The sequence below is a fragment of the Vombatus ursinus genome, unplaced genomic scaffold, assembly GCF_900497805.2.
Source record: "Vombatus ursinus unplaced genomic scaffold, bare-nosed wombat genome assembly UNPS02014814.1, whole genome shotgun sequence".
Classification (NCBI taxonomy): domain Eukaryota; kingdom Metazoa; phylum Chordata; class Mammalia; order Diprotodontia; family Vombatidae; genus Vombatus; species Vombatus ursinus.
In genome coordinates, this window is record NW_020954592.1 from 10,896,665 (window position 1) to 10,919,583 (window position 22,919).

The 22,919-nt window shown below is 36.3% G+C and overlaps 1 protein-coding gene across 1 annotated transcript in view; it reads left to right on the forward strand.

Annotated features, from left to right (window-relative positions):
• Window positions 1–17,258, forward strand: part of CA5B (carbonic anhydrase 5B) — a 52,083-nt gene extending 34,825 nt beyond the window's left edge. The window contains exons 4-8 of the mRNA XM_027835446.1: window positions 4,908–5,026; window positions 6,892–6,987; window positions 7,113–7,175; window positions 13,997–14,152; window positions 16,312–17,258. Of these exons, the coding sequence (XP_027691247.1) occupies window positions 4,908–5,026; window positions 6,892–6,987; window positions 7,113–7,175; window positions 13,997–14,152; window positions 16,312–16,491 (614 nt within the window). The 3' untranslated portion in view covers window positions 16,492–17,258. The remainder of the gene's footprint in view (window positions 1–4,907; window positions 5,027–6,891; window positions 6,988–7,112; window positions 7,176–13,996; window positions 14,153–16,311) is intronic.
• Window positions 17,259–22,919: the final 5,661 nt, after the last annotated feature.

A 22,919-nucleotide genomic window follows, 5' to 3' on the forward strand; every position in this document is an offset into this window, starting at 1 on the left:
CTTCAGGGGTTTTGTGCAGCTGTGTTCAGAGATGCTTCTAGGGACCTGTAAATTTTCAGTTGTTCTAAGGTGATATGATCAAGGGCGAGGTGTCTACTCCTTTCCTGGCTGGTGCTCTGGTCTATGAGCACTCTTTTCTGTCTTGGAACTGTGAGGAGGGTTTCCTCTCCATAGCTACTACCAGCTCCACCACACCAGTGCTCTTCCTTGCCCCAGGACCGCCACCTAGAACTGTGACCTAGGTCCAAGCACGGTCAAAGCAAGAGAATCCTGTACCAGCAGAGTGATCTCTGCAATCCCCCTGTGATCAGCCACTTGATTCCCCTTAAGTCTGTGGGCTGGAAGCTCAGGAGGCAGCCAGTGCCCCCACCGAGCTCGGGGACTGGAGCTGAGACACCGGCTTCTCTCTCTCCCTGCTGACACAGACTTTTCCCACTGACCTTCCAGGTTGTCTTTGGTGTTCCTGGGTTGAGAAGTCTGGAAACCGCCACAGCTGCCCCTGATTCAGTCCTCTGGGGCCTGCTCCAGGGTTGCTGTGGCCTGCACGCCCATGCCAAACTGGGTTCCTCTCCCTGCCCAGCACGATATACCTTTCTGATCAATCATCCAGGTTGTCTTGGGCTGGAAATTTGTTTCACTCTGGTTTTTTTGTGGGTTCTGCTGCTTTAGAATTTGTTTAGAGCCATTTTTTTATAGGTATTTGGAGGGGTTTGGGGGAGAGCTCAAGCAAGTCACTGCTTTTACTCTGCCATCTTGGCTCCGCCCCCTCCCTGTCGATTAATTTTTAATACGTGTTTGTGTGTGTGTGTGTGTGTGTGTGTGTGTGTGTGTGTAAGAGAGAGAACATGGAACAAAGCTCAAAAGGGGAAACAACCTCTGATTATCCATGGATAATCTATTCTGGTCCAGCTGTGGTTGCTCTCAACTTTGTGATATTATCGTCACTGTTTGTCATTACTTCGAGTACTGATGTATATAGTCAAGTCTAGCAGGAAGTTGATGAAATGAGGTTTGAATTCTCTTCCGTTTCAGGTGCAGCTTAAAAAAAAAGTCTTTTAAACAAAATTAGATCTTTTCGCACCAAAGAAAGAGGCAGAATAAGCCAATGAAAATTTGTATTAGAATAAGAGGTGATGTTGCTCATTGTCACTATATTATGGGGAGCATAAAGTTGGGGCAGAAGTTTGAATGAGGAAGTTAAACAACTTTTCTAGTTTTTGCCAAGTTGAGTCTTTACATGATACAGGAAATGACACTGCAAAATAGTGTGAATTTCTAAACTTTTAGATATATTCAGAGTACAAGAGCACATTTCAAAATCAAACGTTAATGATTTTTTATTACCCTATGCATTGTTATCTTTCCCCAATATAGCCATGGGTTAACTGACAATATTGCCTATAGATAATATCACTCATATCTTTATAGTCATCATCATTCAGGATTTCAATTTAATAGGAATTTTTTAAAGTTTCTTTACTGTCCTAAGTACTGGGTAAACTGCAAAGATAAAAAGTCTCTGTAGGAAGCCATTCTCTATGTCTGGGAGACCTTTAACAACTCTGCAGCAATTGCCTTACCCAAGAGTGGTCACCCTATGTCCCCACCTTGAGGCAGAACCCCTGGAGACAACAATAGCCCACTTGGATTCACTCATTAGTGATTAGTATACTCCCACCCTGTCTATGCTCCCCATCCCAGTAAATTCTGAGTCCCTGACTGCCACTGTTCAAACTCTGTTCTCTACCTTTCACTGACTGCTCTCTTATTCTCAGTGCCTTCAACCCAACCCTTCTCCCCACCACTTCCTTCTCTGAAGCTATACACCTCCTCCATTGTGCCCTCTAGAATACCTGCTCCATAACTAACGAGCTAGCTTTCATCTTAAACCTCTTGCTCCCTCTGTCTTCTTGCACTCACTGGCATCTGGCTGCCTCCTGATGACAGCTTCCCTGGCCACTTTTTCTAGAACTGGTTTTTCTGTCTAGAACTTTCACCTCTACCTTTCCCCCAATCAAAACAAAATAAAACAAAACACTGGTCATGGAATATTTCTTGCTCCCCAGTGCTGCTTCTAGCCTCTCCCTTTGCCATCATCACTTAGTAACTTCTCCTTTGAAATTCATTCAATCCATTTTTATCACCCAATCAAGATTCTAGAGGTTATTGTCCCATTGACTTCCACAACACTATCCTTCCTTCTTCAATGAATTCATTGCCTGGCTCATAGCCTTTATCTCCTCCTCAATATTTGCCCTTATACTAGGGAATTTCAACATATATATTAGTACTCTCTAAAAAACTCTGACCTTCAGTCCCTCAACTTATTCATTTCCAATGACCTACCCCTCCACCCCATCTCAGCTATACACAGACATAGTCATATCCTTGATTTTGCCATCACCTACAGTGTTCTGCTTGTTTTCATGACCTCTGAAATTTCTTTATCTGATCATAATCTGTTGTATTCTTCCTCTCCTTCTGCCTTGCATCTCCTAACCTTGTTTTTCATTCTCATTGTGACCTCTAGATTAAACTAGAGTCTATTCCATCCATCTCTCAATTATTTTCCTGGCCATCACCCTTGCACTAGCTACACTCTCCTCCCTTCCTTATATTTCCCCCTTGGTAAACCAGTTCAACTGTACAGTATCCTCTTGTCCTTTATCCTATTGAGGATCTTGTCGTGCCAAACCTCAGCCTTTGATTACTCCCACCATCTTCTCCCTTTGTACCTACTTACATGTTGCTGAATGAAACTGGATAAAATCCCAAAGCTGTGCTACCTCAGACCACTACAAATTTATATCATAAAATCTCAACTGGGCCCTCACTGTAGCAAGACAATCCTTTTATACCTGCCTAATTGACTCACTATCCCACTCATCACAGTAGCTTTTCCAAATCTTTTTATCCATCCTCATACTCCTACCTTCCCCACCCTCTTAACTAAGAATCTTGTGCCCGTATTTCACTAAAAAGGGGGTGTTTATGAAATATATTACAAAGGTAGAAATGACAGAATTTGGCAACTGATTGGATATAAGAAGTGAGAGAGGGGAGTTGAGGATGACATTTGAGTTGTAATGCAGCCTAGGTGACTTTGGAAGATGGTACCTTCATACCTCCCTGCCCCAACCCCCACCTTTCTAAACCACCTGATTCCCTACCACGTACCCTGTGATCCAGTGATGTTGGCTTCCTTGCTTATTTTTCACACAATTCTGCCTGAAATCTCTCTTTCTCTTCATTTCTGTTTCCTGGCTTCCCTGACTTCCTTCAGATATCCAGTAAAATTCCACTTTCTTCAAGAAGCTTTTCCTTGTCTTTCTTTATCTTACTACCTTCCCTCCAAGGTTGCCTACGGTTTATCCCGTATATATCCTGTTTGTTGTCTCCTCAATTAGGTTGTGAGTTCTTTTAGAGTAGAGACTGTTTTTTGCCTTTCTTTGTATCTCCAGCAATTAGCAAATTAAGTGCATGGCACTTAATAAATGCTTGCTGACTGACTGGACACTAGTCACAATTTACAGTTCAATAGATGTGTCCTGCTTTACCCTCCCTGACCCCAAGAGGAATGCCTACTCTAAGCACTGCAGAATGGGCGAATGAGAACAACTTGTTCCAGTGACCATGAAGGTGGCTGAAGCAAGCACTGTGGAGTACTTAGAGCTTGGCAAGACATCAAAGAAGCCAAAGTCATCCACTGCATCCCAGCTGTCACCAGTTGTTTTGACTTTTGGCTTACCACTGGACTTTGATGACTCTGAAAGAGAGAGTAAGGCTGACAATTCTTGTGCAACTCTGCCTCACTTCAATCTGACTTATGCACAAGTCATAAAATTACTCATTCATGTCATTGGTCTTCTTAAAAAATGAAGAATGAACAACAACAAAGCATACTCTATTATAACTTGTCTCTTGCCTCCCAAAACATATCTCCCAACTCCCTCCTGTGTATTTCTACCTGGAAGACCTGAAAGTCGGCATACCCCAAACCAAGTTCATCCTCCCAAATCTGCTCCTTTTGCAAACTTCTCCATCTTTCAACGTGCCACCATCCTTTCAGGCACCCAGCTTTTTAACTTCATTCATCTCAGACTGTCTCCTCTCCCCCACTTCCATATTTGATCAGTTGCCAAGTCGTGCTAATTCTATTACTACTATTACTACTTCTATTACATTGCCAGACACCTTCTGAGTTTAGTTACTTAACACTTCTCATCTGGACTAATGTAATAGCCTCCTGTTTGGTCTTCCTGATTCTAGCCTCTTCCTTCACACAGTTGCAAAAATGATCTGCCTAAGGCATAGATCTAACCTGTCATTCCCCTACTCAAGTCCTCAGTGGTTCCCTATTTCCTCTAGAATAAAAGATATAACTTTTTAGCTCAGCATTTAAAGCCCTCTGTAATCTGGTGTCAGCTCACCTCTCCAGCTTTATCCCACATTAATCCTTTTCATGTACTTTAGCTCCAGGCAAACTGGACTTCCTGCTTGTGATGGGTCAAAAGCTGTCCCTCATCCTTGGAATTCACTTCCTCAGGTACCTAATAACTTTTGCTGTGAAGCTTTCCTTAATTCCTCTTCTCTCACCACCTCCTTCCCCCAGTTATTTGTAAAGATATTTCTCAAGCTCTTTGATCTTTTCTTTGCCTTTCACTCCTTACCCTGTATTAAACTTCCCAGTATTTATATCAAATTGCCCTACAAGTTCCTTGAAGGCAGAACCTCTTTGAATCCCCAAACCTAGACATAGTGTCTTGCACAGAGTAGGTGCTTAATAATATTTGCTGAATTTAAAGGCTTTTCAGATAAATAGACCTATGTTGATGTTGTATTTCAGCTGCATTTCCCTGAATGAATAACTAACAAAGCTTCTGAATTATTTCTATATGTTATTTCAGTGATTAGGGGAGGACCTTTGGAAAATAATTATCGGTTAAAGCAGTTCCATTTTCACTGGGGAGCAATAAATGACTGGGGTTCAGAACATACTATTGACAGTAAATGTTATCCAGCCGAGGTATGTACTTTATTACTGTGATACTTTAAAACAAACTAAAAGTAAGTTCTGATGTTTTTAATTCTAAGCAGTTAAAAATTGCCAATCAGTTGATGAATAGGAGATGCTGTGACTTAACTTCTTTATGGGCTGTATTAAATCACCTGAATCTTAAAAATGTAAAAATTGAAGACTACTGAAATGTTAAGTGTTTTGGTGTCGGTCACAATTTGTAGTTAAAATTTGTTGTTGTTGCTGTTGTTGAGACCTTTTCAGTCGTATCTGACTCTTCTTGATCATATTTGGAGTTTTCTTGGCAAAGATACTAGAGTGGTTTGCCATTTCCTTCTCCAGCTCATTTTTGCAGATGAGGAAACTGAGGCAAACAGGGTTAAGTGACTTGCCCAGGGTCACACAGCTAGTAAGTGTGTGAGGCCAGATTTGAATTCAGGAAGGATCTTCCTGATTCTAGGCCCAGCACTCTATCCACTGTGCCACCTAGCTGCCTGTAGTTACAATTAGGAAATTATTTTTTAAAAAAATTAAATGTTTTTAGGTTCTCTAATGAAGGTTGCCTTAGAAGACCATTATGATTTCATAATGTTTATGTTAAGAAAATAGCTGAGATTTGGCCATAGTAGGCCTTTTCTATGTGCAGTGATTGTATTTTTAAAAATATTTTATTGATATATTTGGACATGAAATTACTTGCCTAATGCCACATAGTGCCAGAACTGAACTTTTTCTGCCTTCTAGGATATATAACCCTTTGAAAAAGAAATAAAGCTAAAGAAGTAGATGTGAAGCAAGTATACAGGTCAACTTAATGAAGAGATAGAGGAGGCCCTCATTATTTACAGGGGATCCTTTGTAAAGATCTCTGCAAAGAGAAGTTACTATTTCCTTGACAGGTATACCCCCTTCCTTTCCCCTGGCCACACTGGCTTCAGACCATTTCTTAGCTTGGAGAAAAGGGTGACAGGGGAGTGGACCAGCTGCACAACTACATACACACATGCATACATGTGTATATATGCACACATACATGTGTGTTTGTATGCATGCACATATACACATGCTTGCATATGTATATATACTTATACACCTATGTATACATATATACATGTAACTTTTATATAGATACATGTCCTATATCGATAATATGAAACTATATGAATCCATAGATATATAGTTTATCATATGGATATATGTTATATATAAAAATGCAAATCTATAGACAAAGTTTTACATAGATATATGTCTATATAAAACTATATGTCAATAGATTTTCATAATTTTATATAGAGATATGTATAATATATGGCTATATATTATATATACACATATATACATATGTGCATGTATGTATATATGTGTGTATATATCTATAAACATACACACATACATACATACCCTACTTCCATACTGCCACAGTAGTCTCATGAAAATCATAAGGAGAGGATCTCTGAGATCAAGATCGTGTCATTTACCACAGCTCCTCATTTTATATGTGAGGAGTCTGAGGTCCATGGAAATTAAAGGTGCCCATGGTTACTCCCACAACCAAGTAGATACATAAACTGTAGTAAGAATATCAGTCTCTTGCTAAAGCACTGCTTTAAAATGCCTTACAAATATCTGTTGATTGAGTGGAAAGATACCTTTAAAAGGCTATCCTGAGTAATTTTTATTTATCCTTGAGGTCATGGAGCCACTATAGGTTTTTGAATAGGAGATAGCATTGTCTGACCTGTGCATTAGGAAGATTAAATAATTTTTTTGTAAGGTATCTGAAAAAATGTTCAACTAGGATCATTACAATCCATTTCTCTGGCTTATTTTCACCCAGTTTTCATGTACTAAACTCTTCTTCAATGGTATTTCAGCTACATTTAGTACACTGGAATGCAGTCAAATATAAAAGTTTTGAAGATGCTGCAATGGAGGAAAATGGATTGGCTGTGATAGGAGTATTTTTGAAGGTAAAGTCTTACTCATCTGAAATTACTTGTTCAACTGAATATAATTCTTTATTTTTCAAAATCATTGTTTAAGGGAGAGTTTATTTTTTGCCATAATTTTAATTTTTTTCTTTGTCATTCTTTAGCTTGGTGTGCATCATAAAGAACTACAGAAATTAGTGGATGCTTTGCCAGCAATCAAACATAAGGTAATATTTGAAATTTTAAGACTACTAAATATTAAGTGTTTTTGTGTTGGTCACAATGTGTAGTTAGAGTAAGGCAGTTTTTATTTTAAAAAATGAAATATTTTCAGGTTCTCTAATTAAGATTGCCTTTGAAAACCCAAATATAATTTCATAATATTTGGGAAAGTAGCTAAAACTTTGCTTTAGTAGGCCTTTACTATGTGTAATGTTTCTGTGTGTAACATTTTTCTTGATGCATTTGGACATGAGTCACTTCCCGACAACTCACTCATAGTGGTTGTTGTTGTTGCTGTTCAGTTGTTCAATCAAGTCTGACTCTTTGTGACCCCGTGGACTTGTCCATGGGGTTTTCTTGGCAAAGATACTGGAATGATTTGCCATTTCCTTCTGCAGTACACAAAATGGTAGGTTTCCATAAAAAAGTCAAGCAAAACTGCCTAACAGAGTATTATATGGTCATATTCCTGGAGGAAAAGAAATGTTTTCATTGATTTTTGTCATAGGATGTTGTTGCTTGTTGTTCAGTTGTTTCAGTCATACCTGACTCTTCGTGACCCCATTTGGGATATAATTGGCAAAGATACTGGAGTGTTTTGTCATTTCCTTCTCCAGCTCATTTCTACAGATGTGGAAACTGAGGCAAAAAGGTCTGAGTGACTCGCCCAGGGTCACACAGTTAGTAGATGTCTAAGGCCAGATTTGAACTTAGGAAGATGAACCTTCCTGACTCCAGGCCTGGCATTCTATCCACTGCACCACCTAGCTGCTCCTGGGTGTCAGAGCATATACAACTCTTGATTGATTTCTTCCCTCTATATCAATTCATGCCATACATATTTCTCTGAATCTTTCACATTTGTCATTCCTCATAGCTCAGTAATATTTTATTACATTTATATTGCACAGTTTGAGCCTTTCCCCAGTCATTGGGTTTATAATTTGTCTTCAGCTTTTTTGATATTAAAATGGTTGTTTTGAAAGCATAGCAACACAGCAGTCGACTGGCCTATAGTTCACTGTCTGCTGCCCTCACTTGATGACATTTTGGTGATTCTCTAATGTAATTTTGGCCTCAGAAAACAGCCCTCTCCTTTCTACCTTTATAGCTTTGGAGTAAATAGTCATGACAGTAACATACTTTCCTAGCATCTTTTCTTCCTCCAGCTTAGACAGTTGTCTTGTCTTTGTGCTTATTACATTTTTAAAACCCAAAAACTTTTAGTGTCTGGGAAGATAGATGTAACTCTCCCGTTAACATGTGAGCACTCCCGTTAACATGTGAGCAACTATCTGCTGCCTATCTTTCACAGTATAACCATAACTACTTCATTAGAGGGAGTGAATATAAATGTGAATATGATCCTCTTATAATTAAACCAAGCACAGATACATGGATACACAGATACATAGATAGAGTCTAGCTGTGTCCTTCTTTAGACCTTTTGTTCTGATTTGAGCCTTGCTATCTCTCTCTCTCCTGTGAGCTTCAATGGAGAATTTATTTTTGATCCAGAATCATTTTGTCTGGCTTCCTGAAAAGTCTGTATTTTTTCTTGAACTCAGTCTCAGTTGAGGTTACTCACTTGGCTACCTGATATGTGGATCTTTTTTTCCTTCTAAATTCTTTAAAAAAACACACACATATACAGGCATGTGTGCACATGCACGTATACACATGTACACACACAGAGAGAAACAAAAATCATCTTTTCTCCCTTCAGCTTAGACACTTGTATTGTCTTTATTCTTATTATACTTTTTTAAACCCAAAGACTTCTAGTGTATGTTTTTTGGAGAAAAAAAATATATGTATATAAAGATATATGTATATATGTATGTTTGTATATGTATATGTATGTATACATATATACCTGTCCTGTTAACATGTAAGCAACTATTTACTACCTTTCCTTGAGTATCCATTTAAGTATGAAAGATGGGGAATATAAATTAATCACTGTTATATCTAATCTATGGTGTGATGAATCATGACAGGATTCTTCAGTATCACTGAATATTGAATGATAAAATAAATAAATTGCTAACATTGACATTTAAATATTTGAATAAACTTGTTTTACATTAAACATGAAAAACTATGTCAAATATCATATACCCAGTGAATAATCATTTTTTATGGTAAGGCAAATATTTAAAGAATTTTTTCATAGCTGATAGGTTTTCAGAGGTTAATAAGAGGTTACATTGTATATTTTCCCCTGCTTTAAAGTTTTATAGGTCTTTGCATTCTCCTACCCCAAAAAGTTAAGGAAATGTGTTAACAGGAAAGTTTTAAAATTTCCTTGCTCCAGATGGGTGGTTCTGTTTTGGGTTGTTGCAAATCTAGATTATAACAAAGGAACCCAGTGGACCAATTACTCCATCTGTTTCTATTTCCTTCTTGAAAAATAAAAACATAAGTACTAAGTATCTGAGGCAGGAAATGAATTCAAACCTTCCAGACTCCAAGACCAATTTTCTAACTACTATACTACTTATCTCCTATGGCAGGAAGGGTCCCAAGCACCTGTTTATAGATTCAGAATCATCCCTAAAATCCTAGGAAAATGTCTATACTTGACAGCCCAAACCTGTTCCAAGCACTAAGACCACAGTGTATGAGAAGCAATATAGGAGAGTGGCTAGGACACTGCACTTGGAGTCAGGAAATCCCAAGTGTAAATCCCATCTCCAAGTCAAGTCACCTGTCTCTGCAAGAAGGTGGATAATAACATCTCCAGTAATTGTATATAAAGTACTTTGGAACCTTAAAGTGTATATAAATCTCATTAAGAAAAATAAAGAAAGCTCCCAAATGGATTTTATGCCCCCAAAATCCAACCTCAGAGAATGAAAATTTTGATGATGCTTCTAGTCTGTTTCTGTCTGAGGACTTAACATGCGGCCCCTATCCACGGTCCTGATTGCTAACTATTCTCAGCTGCTGCCAGTCAGTTCTGGTTAAAGTGTGTGGTTTGTCAAATTGATCTTCTTAAAGTTTAAGTCTGATCACGTTTCCCACCCCATCCTCCCATACAGTCACTTCCATTGGCTCTCTGTTGTCTCCAGGATCAAATATAAAATCTTATTTGTCTTCTAAAGCCTTTCATAACCTGGCCCTTTCCTGCCTTTCCAGTCTCCTCACATTTTACTCTTGTCCATGTACTTTGTAATCCAGCTTTATTGGCTTCTTTGCTGTTCCTGGAACAAAACAGTCTTCCAACTCCAGGCATTTTCACTGACTGTTCCCCCATGCCTGGGAACTCTCTCCCTCTTCATTTCCACTACCTATCTTGCCTGGCTTCCTTCAGGACCCTGCTAAAGTTCCACAAAGAAGCCTTTCTCAGTCTTCCATCTTAGTACCTTCCCTCTGAGACTCTCTCCAGTCTATTCTGCCTGAATCTTTTTGTACATAGCTGTTTGCATGTTATCTCATCCATCATACTGTGAGTTCCTTGACAGCAGAGAATTTCCTTTGCTTTTTGTTGTATCCCTGGAGCTTAAGTACACATAGCTGGCACATAGCAGTCACTTAATGGTTGTTGACTTGACTTTTTTTTTCTCTTCTGGGGAATCCTTTTTCTTTTGCTTGCTTTCCTCTGAACTTCTCTTTTGCTGTTAGCCTTTCCTTTTCTAAATCCTGCCTGTTGTGGATTGGAGTCACCTAGATTCTAGGCTGAAAGCTGGTCAACATTCAATGATATCATACCCCAATAACACTTTGTTAATACTTTATTTTGAGTAGCTCAAAGGAAAGTGTTTAAACACATCCATTCCTGATACTATAAAGATTGAGCAGATGGAACATAAAGGCTCACCACAACTCTCATCAGGGTTATAGTATTTTAATAAATTATGGAAATTATGTGAATATCTTTGCTAAAAATTTTCTGGGTTTTTAACCTCCCCCACATGGCAACCATTAGACACAAATATGTATGTATATGTAAAATTATTCTATATGTACTTCTGTTTATCAGTTCTTTTTCTGGATGCAGATAGTGTCTTCCTTCATGTGTCCTTTGTAGTTAATTTAGATATTTATAATAGTCAAAATGACATAGTCATTCAAAGTTGTTCTTAAAACAATATTGTTGTTACCTTAGGTTAAAGGAAAATATAAATAAGGATATTTGTTGCTTGTCACTTTGAGATACAACTGAAATTACATTTTGCTTTCTCCAGGCTTTTTTTTTTGGTTGCTGGAAACCATGGTTGGGACAAAGTGCTTTTTTGGATACTTATCCCTTTACCATTTGCCTGAAGAAATTAAAAAAAAAATAGCCAAATAAAGAAAATGGCAGTGTTTTTATGAAATCCCAATGATGAATATAAAAATATATAATTCATACTAGAAAAAAAACTACGGTCATAAATTATGAACTAGAAGGGACCTCAGAGATCATTTAGTCCAACTCTCTCATTTTACAGATGAAAAAACCAGACCCGAAGGTTGAGTGACTTGTCCAACCCCATAGGAAGGTAAATAGCAGAACTGAAATTCAAAACAGGTCCTATGTCTCTATATCTCTTTAAAATAGCACACATCCCCTTCTAGAAATTCCTATGTAATTAATATTAAACTGATAAGAAAAGATATAATCATAAAGCACTTTTTAACTTTTAACTACTGGATTGGAGTTTAAATCTGGCTTCAGACACAAACTAACTATGTGACTTTGGGCAAGTCACTTAACCCCATTTTGCTTCATTTTCCTCATCTATAAAATAGGGGTAATAACTCCTATCTCCCAGGGTTGTTGTGAGGATCAAATGAAATAATATTTACAAGGTGCTTAACACAGTGCCTGACATATTGTATAAATGTTAACTATTAATATTATTAAATAACATATAATCACAGTTCATTAATACAGGGTGACCCAAAAGTCTTAGTGCAGTTTTGTTTTAATAACTTTATAAGTGTAAATTATACAAACTTACAGAAAACAACATTTGAAAGTTTAATCATTTAAATTTCTTTTATAGTTATTTTGTGAATTTTGAATAATTCTCATGCATTACATGTGCACTTTTTTAGACTGATAGATTGCTGGAGGAGGTCCTCTTATTTATCCCCTTTGACTTTTTCTTGTGTTGCTGGGTCAAAACTGTCATGTATGCATCCAAACATTTTGGATGATCTTAAAACTAAGATTACAAATGCAATCCTTTCAGTCCCTGAGCAGAACCCAATGAAAGTTTTTACAAAGTTTGAAAATCAAGAAGGGCAATATATATACATGAGTTGGTTGTTATATTGAATTTTAATGAGAAACATATCAATAATTAACTTTTCAGGGTTTTTTTTGGTGAGTTTATAGCATTTGTACTTCTGCTTTTTAAAGTTCAATTTTATTTTGATTTTCATTTCCAAGTTCTTCCCCTTCCTTCCACCCCTCCCCACCAACTGAGAAGGCAAGAAATATAATATCCATACATTTGAAGTCAGGCAAAACATATTTCTGCATTAGTTATGTTCTGAAAATATATCTCTTACATTATTAAAGCTTAAAATGCACTAAGATTTTTGGAACACTGTATTATCATATTGTAGCACAGCATTTTGTCTAATGCTCTTATAATTTAATATTGTGTTATACTTATCTTTGTTTGTATATTATCCTTCTTCCAGACCATAAGCTCTATGAAGGTGGGAACCATATTTTATCTAAATTTTATAGCTTCTTCAGTGCATACATAGCATGACTCCTCTGAATACAATAGTGCTTACTGAATATATTTGCATATACATTTTTCCATATTAGCCATGCTGCAAAAGAAAACACAGACCAAAAAAAAATCAAGAAAAATAAAGAAAGTAAGAAAAAAGAATGCATTGATCTTCGTTTAAACTCCATCAGTTTTTTCTCTGGAGGAGGATAGCATTTCATTATAAATCCTTCAGAATTGTCTTGGATCATTGTCTTAATCAGAATAGCAAAATCATTCACAGTTGATCACCATGCAATATTGCTGTTACTGCTAAAAAGATTCTCCTGGTTCAACTCATTTCGCTTTGCATGAATTCATATAAGTCTTCCCAGATTTTTCTGAAACCATCCTATTCATCATTGCAAATTGGGAATAGTGATGTCCTTGACAAAAATGGGGAAAGTTGGAGGGAGTTTGGAAGTTTGAAAGTTAGAATGCCCAGTTTTAGATATGCTGCGTTTGAAATACCTACCAGGACATCCAGGTGGTGATGTCCAGCAATAGGTAGTAATGTGGAATTAGATTTCAGAGGAGAAATTAGGACTTTATCCTGAAGGGAAAGAACAGCTAGGTGGCACAGTGCATAGAGCATGGGACCTAGATCTGAGTTCAAATCTGGCCTCAGATACTTACTTGCAGTATGACACTGCGCAAGTCACTTAACCCTGTTTGCCTCAGTTTCCTCATCTGTTAAAATGAGCTGGAGAAGGAAAGGGCAAACCACTCCAGTAGCTTTGCCAGGAAAACTCCAAATGGAGTCATGAACGGGTCAGATATGATTGAAATAACAGAATAACACCAACTATAGGGGCAGGAATCTATTGAGAAGTTATTATAATTTAAACAACAAAAAGCATCCATGACACTTTAAAAAGTCAAGATCATCTGATTTGTAATTTATACTTTTGCTGTATTCACTGAAAAGTTGAAGCTTATCCTAGAAATATTTTCCATGAAATCAACTCAGAGATCAGCCAGAATATTCAAGGAGTACTTACAGGTGGTTTCCAGGTTGGGAAGTTGAAAATCACTGCTTTAGGGAAAGTGAATTTTCCTGAATGTTTTAGTGTTAAAATGTTGATGCAGTGTACAATTGTTTTGTTCAGGATTCACTTGTTGAATTTGGAACATTTGATCCTGCCTGTCTTATGCCAACCTGCCCAGATTTTTGGACCTATTCAGGATCTTTGACCACTCCACCACTTTCAGAATCTGTCACCTGGATCATTAAGAAACAGCCAATTGAGGTTGATCATAATCAGGTAAGTGTTTTCGCATTTCATTTTTAGAAGAAAATTCGGAGTCACCAGTCATCATAAAAGAGAGTAAAATACAGCTTCATTTTAACATTACTACTTTAGGAATGTTGTTTAAAATATACTCATATGTTGTAAGTATTGTTCACTTTTATTTTAGAAAGAAGCTAGACACTTTAGACTAATATCACACAGATGAATGAAGTATAGCAAGCAGTCATGTGAGGCTTCTAATATGTTTTTTAATTTGAGGACAGGTGAAAATGTGAACATTTACTAGGGGGAAGAGGAAGGGAATAAGCTTCTATGTAGTGCTTATTATGTGCCAGGAATCGTCCTAAGCATTTGATTCTTACAACTTTGTAAGGTAAGTGCTGTTATTATTCCCATTTTACAGTTAAGGAAACTGATGCAGTGATAAGTAAGTGACTTGATCAGGATCACACAGTATGTGTGTAAGGCTGAATATGAACTCAGGTTTATCTGACTGCAGTACCAGAGCTCTAACCAGTGGGCCATCTAGCTGGCTGGAGGATAGAGAAAGGTCTTTATCTTAAGGACAAGGACTCTGCAAGGGGTAGCTCTTTGGGGGATCTTCAATACTGGAGCTTTGCAGGGTGTAGTAGGGAAGAAGATGTATGATACAGAGATGGGAACTCCTATGAAGTGGGGGTTGGGGAGACAGGATGTGGTGTGCTTCTTGGTGCCCATGGCAATTTGGCATGGAGCCAGAACTTGTAATGATACAGTGGTCAGATTTCTAAGGAGATATTTTGAATAGCAAGTGTATCATAAAAGCCGAGTCTCATTACTATCATGAGGTGGTATAGACTGAACATATAAATAGGGACATAAAAAGTTTAGATAAATGAATTGTTAACAGATCTATATTGTGATATTAAGAAGAGATGTAGGGAGCACAGCCAAGATGGGGGAATACAACATGTGACCCATCTGAATTCTCCCAATGTTCCCCTCCAAACATCTTTAAAATAATGCTTTGAATCAAATTTTGGAGTGGCAGAGCCAACAGAAGGTCAGAGGGAGACATTTATCCAGCCTAAGACAACTTAGGAGGTCCAAAGGAGAGGTCTGTAACATGGGTGTAACAGCAATGTTGTAATGATAATCAACTGTGAAAGACTTGGCTATTCTGTTCAATACAGTGATCCAAGACAATTCCAAAGGACACATGATGGAAAAATATACTATTTATCTCTAGAGAGAAAACTGATGAACTCTGAGTGCAAACTGAAGTGTTATTTTCTTGCTTTATTTATTTTTTGATATGGCTAATATGGAAATTTGTTTTTACTTGGGAAAAAAGGTAGAAGAGGTAGGAGTGTTTGGATACATTTCTCAGCTGATGAGATTGATATCTATGATGCTGTCCCACAAAACATCTCAGTGTATCTTTTGGAGGGAAAATCCTGAGATAGATGGACCATAAATCTGATTTCACATATTTTTTAGACTTCATGTTTGAAGACAACACTACAGATGGTGATTGCAAATTCTCTGTCTGAAGAGATCAGTAACTTAAAATTATATGAGGATTGTTTTGCTTTTTAGATAAAGTTACCAATTTCAGAGCTTGTCTGTTTGTGGTTATGCCCCTTAAGACAAGTGGTTTGATCTGAATGAAGGCTTTTAGCAAAGATACTTGTTCCTAATTGCTTTATACCAAATTTCTACTAGCAATTGGGATGAGCCTGTTTTGGTTGTAGTACAAAATCTTTCAAAATCATTATTTTCTTTCTAGTGCCATTGAAGCCATGTATTTTTATGTAGGATTGCTCAAAACAGTGTCTTTTCAGAGTGCAAGCAACCAATCTACTGGGCTGCCTACTTGCATGTGAATTTTTTGTATGGTATTATTTTACTGCAAGGTTTATAGATACACAGAAAAAGAAAAGAAATGAGTGTAACTATATGAATTTATGTGGTAATGAGGACAGGTTACTATAAGCCATTAATTATTAACATTAATAATAATCTTTCTGTGTACCCTGTATCAGTTGGCTAAAACATATCTAATTACTGCTAGATTTGTGTTTTGCTATGTATGTAATTTCTGAGCTGCAAAATATGAACATTGTCATATTTCTTAAGCAATAACTTTTTTTCTTCTCAAAATGTTTATATTCACTGTTTCTCATTCTCAGCTTGAGGCATTTCGGATGCTGCTTTTTACTTCAGCTGGGGAGAAAGAAAAGAGGATGGTTGACAATTTTCGTCCACTTCAGCCACTGATGAATCGAACAGTCCGTTCCTCCTTTCATCATGATCATATATTGAATCTGCAGAAGGGAGGCAGACAACAAACACACCATGTTCCTCCGTGAAGAGATAGCAAGATAATACCTTATTTCAGTATGTAATCTACTTCTGGGCTTTTGTCATAATTTTGAAGAGATTTGGGCTTTTCTTTTTAGGACATATCTTAATGTGTATTGCTTATATTTTAAAAGATTATTAACAATAAACTTAGGGAGTATCAAACATAAACGATAAGGTCACAGAATGTGAAAATGCCTTCTACAGGTATTTTGCTTATAATTTGGTTAAACTTTCTCAGAGATTTTTACTACTTTATTTGGATACATTTATCCTCAGATTAAAAAGAAAAGAAAAGTAGCTTTTCAACTAAGCACGCAAAGGTCGTTTAATCAACTTTAAAAGCATTGTAAAAGTAATGTTTGTGACTATGAAAGATCAAGCCTCATTTAAAAAAATGAAAAAAATGTGTAAGTTATAGACAAGTTGATTTTTACATACTGAGTAGATTATGAAAAGGGAAAAACATTGTAATTTTTAATCAGAATTTTGTAGGTCATATTATTGTTATTAACTTGTAATAGGATATATTAGCTACTTTCCACAGAGCAAAAGAAGTAGGGTAGAAAATTGGTGTAATGTCATACAGTCTACATTTTGTATCAGTGAGGGCTGGGCAAATCACAGTCTTTCTCAGTTACATAATGAATTTTAAGATTTTTTGATGAAAGGTGGAAAGCATTTTAAACTTGGTCATAATTAAACAATTTGGTATGCAGTACTTGACATTATAGAGACACTCAAAATAATAAATACTAACTGAATTGCTATTTTAGAAGTTTCAATTTTTTTCCACTTAAATTAATTGTTGATGGATCTCCAAAATCTTTTTTTAGCATGCCTTTTGCCTTTCTCTTTTTCTCATTTAAATTCTGCTTTTTCTTGGTGGAAAATCAAAATAGTTTTACTCTTTTGTACTAGGCATCTGCTGCTAACATCCTACCTTAAGATAAGTATTATTCAGAACTGTTTTGTGTAGAACAATATAACATCATTTTATTGTATCCCAGATGCTTTAATTATGACTTGAGTTCCACAAAATTTCTTGCTCACCTTACTAGTTACATAAAAGATATAATTGTATCGGATAATAGTGGCTTATAGGAACACATTAAGTGATTTATACTTTTCATTTATCAGTAGTAATAGTAAGTGAAAATGCGGTGAGAAAAACAATTATGAATTCTTAGAACATTTCCAGGTGTCATTGAAAAATAATTTTCACTGAATATTAAAAACAAATAAATACTTTTTATTGCCAATGATAATAGAATAGAGGAAGAGTATGCTATATTTTATTCTGCTTAAAGTGACTACATTTCAGCAAGTACGGTTGTAATAGCTTCATTATTGTGGGTGGTCACAGTAACCTAAACATTCAGATTTTACATTTAGACAATACAACTGAAGAATTATTTTCCTACTTTCAGTTTAAGTATAGTTTTTTTGGTAGGTCATTGTTGGAAAACAAATCTATAATGCATGTTATTTATAACCATTTCCATGCATACAAGGGGACTTCAGTAGTATATATATATAGATGATCCCTAAATATCTTAATTTCCTAATTCTTCAGGCTACTTATTTCCTATGACCTACTCCTACTCAATTACCTGTAGAGGGTCATGCCTTTGATCTTGCCATCATCAACAATTTTCTTCCATTTTCATGAATTCTAAAATTCATTATTTCTCATGGCCAGTAACCCTATTCTTCATCTTCACCATGACTTCCATGGTTTCTACCTTTTAGTTCTTTACTAGGTCATTTTCCCTGCCCTGGCTATACCATTCTTCTTTCCCTATGTCAGCTCTTTGGTGAACCATTTCAACTCTGCATTATCTTTTACTTACAAATCATTTTCTCCTTTGTTCCACTGATGATCTTGCCTTGTCAAACCCTGACCCTGGAATACTACTATTTGCCTTTTTTGGGCTATTCACATGCTGCTGAATAGAACTGGAGAAAATCATGGAACCTTGTTGATTATGTCTACTAAAAATTTATATTATAAAATCTCATTTATGACCTCACCATAATAAAGCAGTCCCTCTACTACTCTCTAATTGATTCACTATCCTACTCTCCATAACAGCTCGTCCAGACCTTCTGTCTAATCCAGCTTCCTTCTCAACTGAGAATGTTGACTCTTTTTTCACTGGAAAAAACCGAAGCCATTCACCAAGAACTGTCTCCCTCTCTCCTCTTCATCTCATATCAAGCATACATTTCCCCTCACTAACTCCTCTTTTATTCTGGTCTCAGATGAAGGTAGTGGCCCCTCTTCTAGACAACTGTCCCGTACAGGCAATCTTGATCACATTCCTCTACCATCTTCTTTCCTTTTTGACCAAACTCCTTGAGAAAGCCATTTATTATAGGTGACTCCATTTCCTCTCCTCAAATTCTCTCCTCAACCTTCTGTCTTGTGACTTATCCTTCAACTTCCTTTTGGTCATGTCAAACTGTACTCTGGTAGGCATTTATACTTCTGAGAGAGGAGTCATTATCTTTCATCCCAGACCCTTCTCTCTTCTGAACGTTCCTATTACTGTGGAGGGTATCACCTTTCCCAGTCATCCAAGTTTAAAACCTCAGTGTAATCCTTGATCCTTCAATCCCATTTACTCCACATATGGAGTATGTTGTCAGATTTTGTTTCTACCTTCACAATACGTTGTTTACATTTCCTTTTCTCTGCTCACACCACTGTCATCTTGGTTCATCCCTGCTCAGTAGACCACCCCAATAATTTCCTAATTGTTCTCCCTGCCTCAACTCTCTTCCCATTCCAATCCATGATACCAGAATGATTTTTCTAAAGCACTACCCATGTCACCTCCCTGCCCAATAAACTTCAGTGGTTCCTTATAACCTCTGGGATCTCCCCGTAGTCCTTTGTTTGGCATTTAATGCTGTTCAAAACTTGGCCCCTTCCTACATTTCCAGACTTGCACTTTGCTGCCCTCCATGGACTCCATGATCTAGCTACATTATCCATTTGCTGTTCTTTGCACAAGACACTCCACCTGTCATCTTTGTATCTTTGCACTGGCTAACCCTCATGCTTGGATTGCTCCTCCTCCTCACTTCCATCTCTTAGTTTCCCTGGCTCCTTCAAGACTAAGTTCAAATCTCACCATGGTTGGGATTCAGATCTCCTTCTCCCCCATCCCCACCAGCTGCTAGAGCTTTTGAGATTACCTTCCACTGACTCTATCTGTATTTTTTATGTACTTAGTTATTTATATGTTATCTTTTCCTTTAGAATGTATGCTCCTTGAGGGCAGGAACTCTTATTGCCTTTCTTTGTATCACCAGCACTTAGCACAGTGAGTGGCACATAGTAAGTGCTTAATAAATGATTACTGACTGCCTGAATTACATAACCAACCTTTTTTATGTTAATTCCTTAAAGTTTAGTGTTTCTATGGAGGTTTAAATATACATTAAATGTAAAATTTGAATGTATATGTATGCATTCTTACAGGAAATATTTTTATCTTGATTTTTTTAGTCTGTATTAATAGTTGTTATATATACTTACTATAGGGAACTTACACCAGAGAAAATGCAATTGCCAAATATGGAGAATTACAATAATTTTTAAAGAGGCCATGTGCATAAATTTAAAAGAAAAAAATGCAAATACTTACATTATTCAGGTAAATGACCAAGACTTGGAGTTCTTTTATGGTCCAGAAATGTTTTTCAAAAAATTTTTAATCAAGGTTTTATGTATTTTCATTTGTACCCTTTATAGAGAAATACACTTTAGATAATATTTTCTTTATATTCCGGCAATTTTGTTATAACAAAGGTAGCAGAAATGTTAATGAATTAAAATAATGTAGTGTTTTTCTGACCTCCTGTAACAATTACTTTTTGCATTTTATACTTTTATAATTTGTCGAATTACTGTTTATGACAGGCAAGTGACCAATAAAAATCTTATAAATGTATACAGTCGTCTACAAGTTGTTTTGTTGCACGTATGGTTAGAACATAGGTCCTTCTTAACAAATTTTTAATAAGTTGCCATTTTGTTGCCTATTTGTTGCCTGTTAATAGCTTTTGGGTGGTTCTCCAAACTATTTGGAAATCTGCATTCAATTTTAAAACTGCACAGATGATTAAAACTTTAATATTTAATTAATATGCTAATTTTCTACAGAGCTAACTGAGAATATTTGTTCTTACATTAAGTTGCCTTACTTTGAATATCACCATCTTAGGTATTTGTCTTTTTGAAGGAAGCAAAAATTTTAATGTTTCAAAGACACAAAAAACATATTAATGTTCATCTTATGCAATTTTAAATGCACTTTACATGCAGTGTATCATGTAGCATGTAGGGTATCAAATACCCTGGTTCATACAAATGAAAAGACCCTCATAAAATCCTAGTGCAAAGCCACAGTATGGTAGATGAAAAGCCCAACATGTAAGAATAAGTCTTTCCCCATCCTGAAGGGAGAATGGATATTCTTTTTATACTTTCATTTTTCATTGATCTTATTGATACTTTCATTTCCAAATGTATCCTCTCCATTCCTTTGACCAGTGAGCCATCCCTTGTATAAAAGATTAAGAAGAATAGGGAAAAAAAGTTTAGCAAGACTTAACACACCAGACTAGAACTGAAGGACTGCAATATTTTGCACTCAAAGTTCCCTATTTTTGCAAAGAGAAGCTGTACATTTTCTCATCTCTTCAGGTAACAGCTTAGTTATTATAATTAGGCTGGTTTAGTTTCTTATTTTGGATGTTATTCTTTCTTTTTGGGGGGGGGAAGAGGAAGAACCTATAGTGAACATTATATTCTTTTTAAAAAATTAATTAGTTTGTTTTTAGTTTTAAATATTCATTTCCATAAGATTTTGAGTTTTAAATTTTCTTCCCCCTCCTTCCCCTCCCTCTTCCCCAAGACAGCATGCAATCTGATATAGGCTTTACATATATTCATATTATACCTATTTTCACATTAATCGTATTGTAAAGAAGAATTAGAACCAATGGGAGGAATCATGAGAAAGAAGAAAGAAACAAAAAGAGAGAGAGAGAGCAAATAGTATGATTCCATCTGCATTCAGACTCCATAGTTCTTTCTCTGGATGTGGATAGCATTTTCCATCATGAGTCTTTTGGAGTTGTCTTAGATCCTTGCATTACTGAGAAGAGCTAAGTCTATCAAAGTTAGTCATCGCACGATGTTGCTGTTACTCTGTACAACCTTCCCCTGGTTCTTCTAACTTCAGTCAGCATCAGTTCAAATAAGTCTTTCCAGGTTTTTCTGAAGTCCACTTGCTCATCATTTCTTATAGCACACTAATATTCCTTCACATTCATACACCACAACTTGTTCAGCCATTTCCCAATTGATAGGCATCGCCTTAATTTCCAATTTTTGGCCACCACAAAAAGAACTGCTATAAACATTTTTGTACATGTGGGTCCTTTTCCCATTATGATCTCTTTGGGATATAGACCTGGAAGGTTCTTTACGGGGTAAAAGGGTATGCACAGTTTTGTAGCCCTTTGGGAATAGTTCCAAATTGCTCTCCACAATCGCTGGATCAGTTCACAGATGTTATTCTTTCTATCGACATTGTTGTTCTAAGTATACTCCCTTCCTGGCTCTGATTATTTCCTTTTGGTACAGTTCATATAAGGCTTCCTATGTTTCTTATTTTTTCATATTCATTTCTTATGACATAGCAATGTTCTATTATTTTCATGTATTCTCTGTTTAGGCATTCCCCAATTGATAGACATGGACTTTGTTTCTGTTCTATAATACTACAAAAAAAAAGAACTGCTATAAATATTTTGTGCATGTGGGACTATTCTTTCTGTCTCTTACTTCCTTTGGGATCTAAACCTAGCAAAGATTATGGGTCAAAAGGTATGGATTTGAACCAATTCAAAATTCACAGTTTACTTTTTTGCCTGCTTTCTTCAGTCTCTTTAATATTGCCTATTTCTATTTTTGTCATTTTTTCCATTTTTATGGATGTGATATAAACCTTGTTTTGATTTGCATGAGAATGAATATTCTTGATGAGTCATAATGATACTTTGAAGGCAAAGGGCTTGCTGCAGGGGTCTAATTTTGGTATACATTGAAGCGATCTTTGTGTATCGCCTAAGTCATATAGCTTCAAAAGGGAGAATAACTTTGGTCTGTTTTGTCTTAAGTTAAGGCCTATCACTACATCAGTTCTATTATGCTATATATTAGTGTGTATAGACAGGAAATCCATTTCCCCCTCCTCTTGCTCATACCCACAACATCATATACTGCCTTCTAGATAGAAACATAAGAATATTATTGAAGATATTTTTTTAAAAGGATAAGGATAAAATTTTAGAATCAAAGATTTTTTTGTTTTGTTAAATATGTTAGTAATACTTTGTGTTATGGTTTACTTCAACA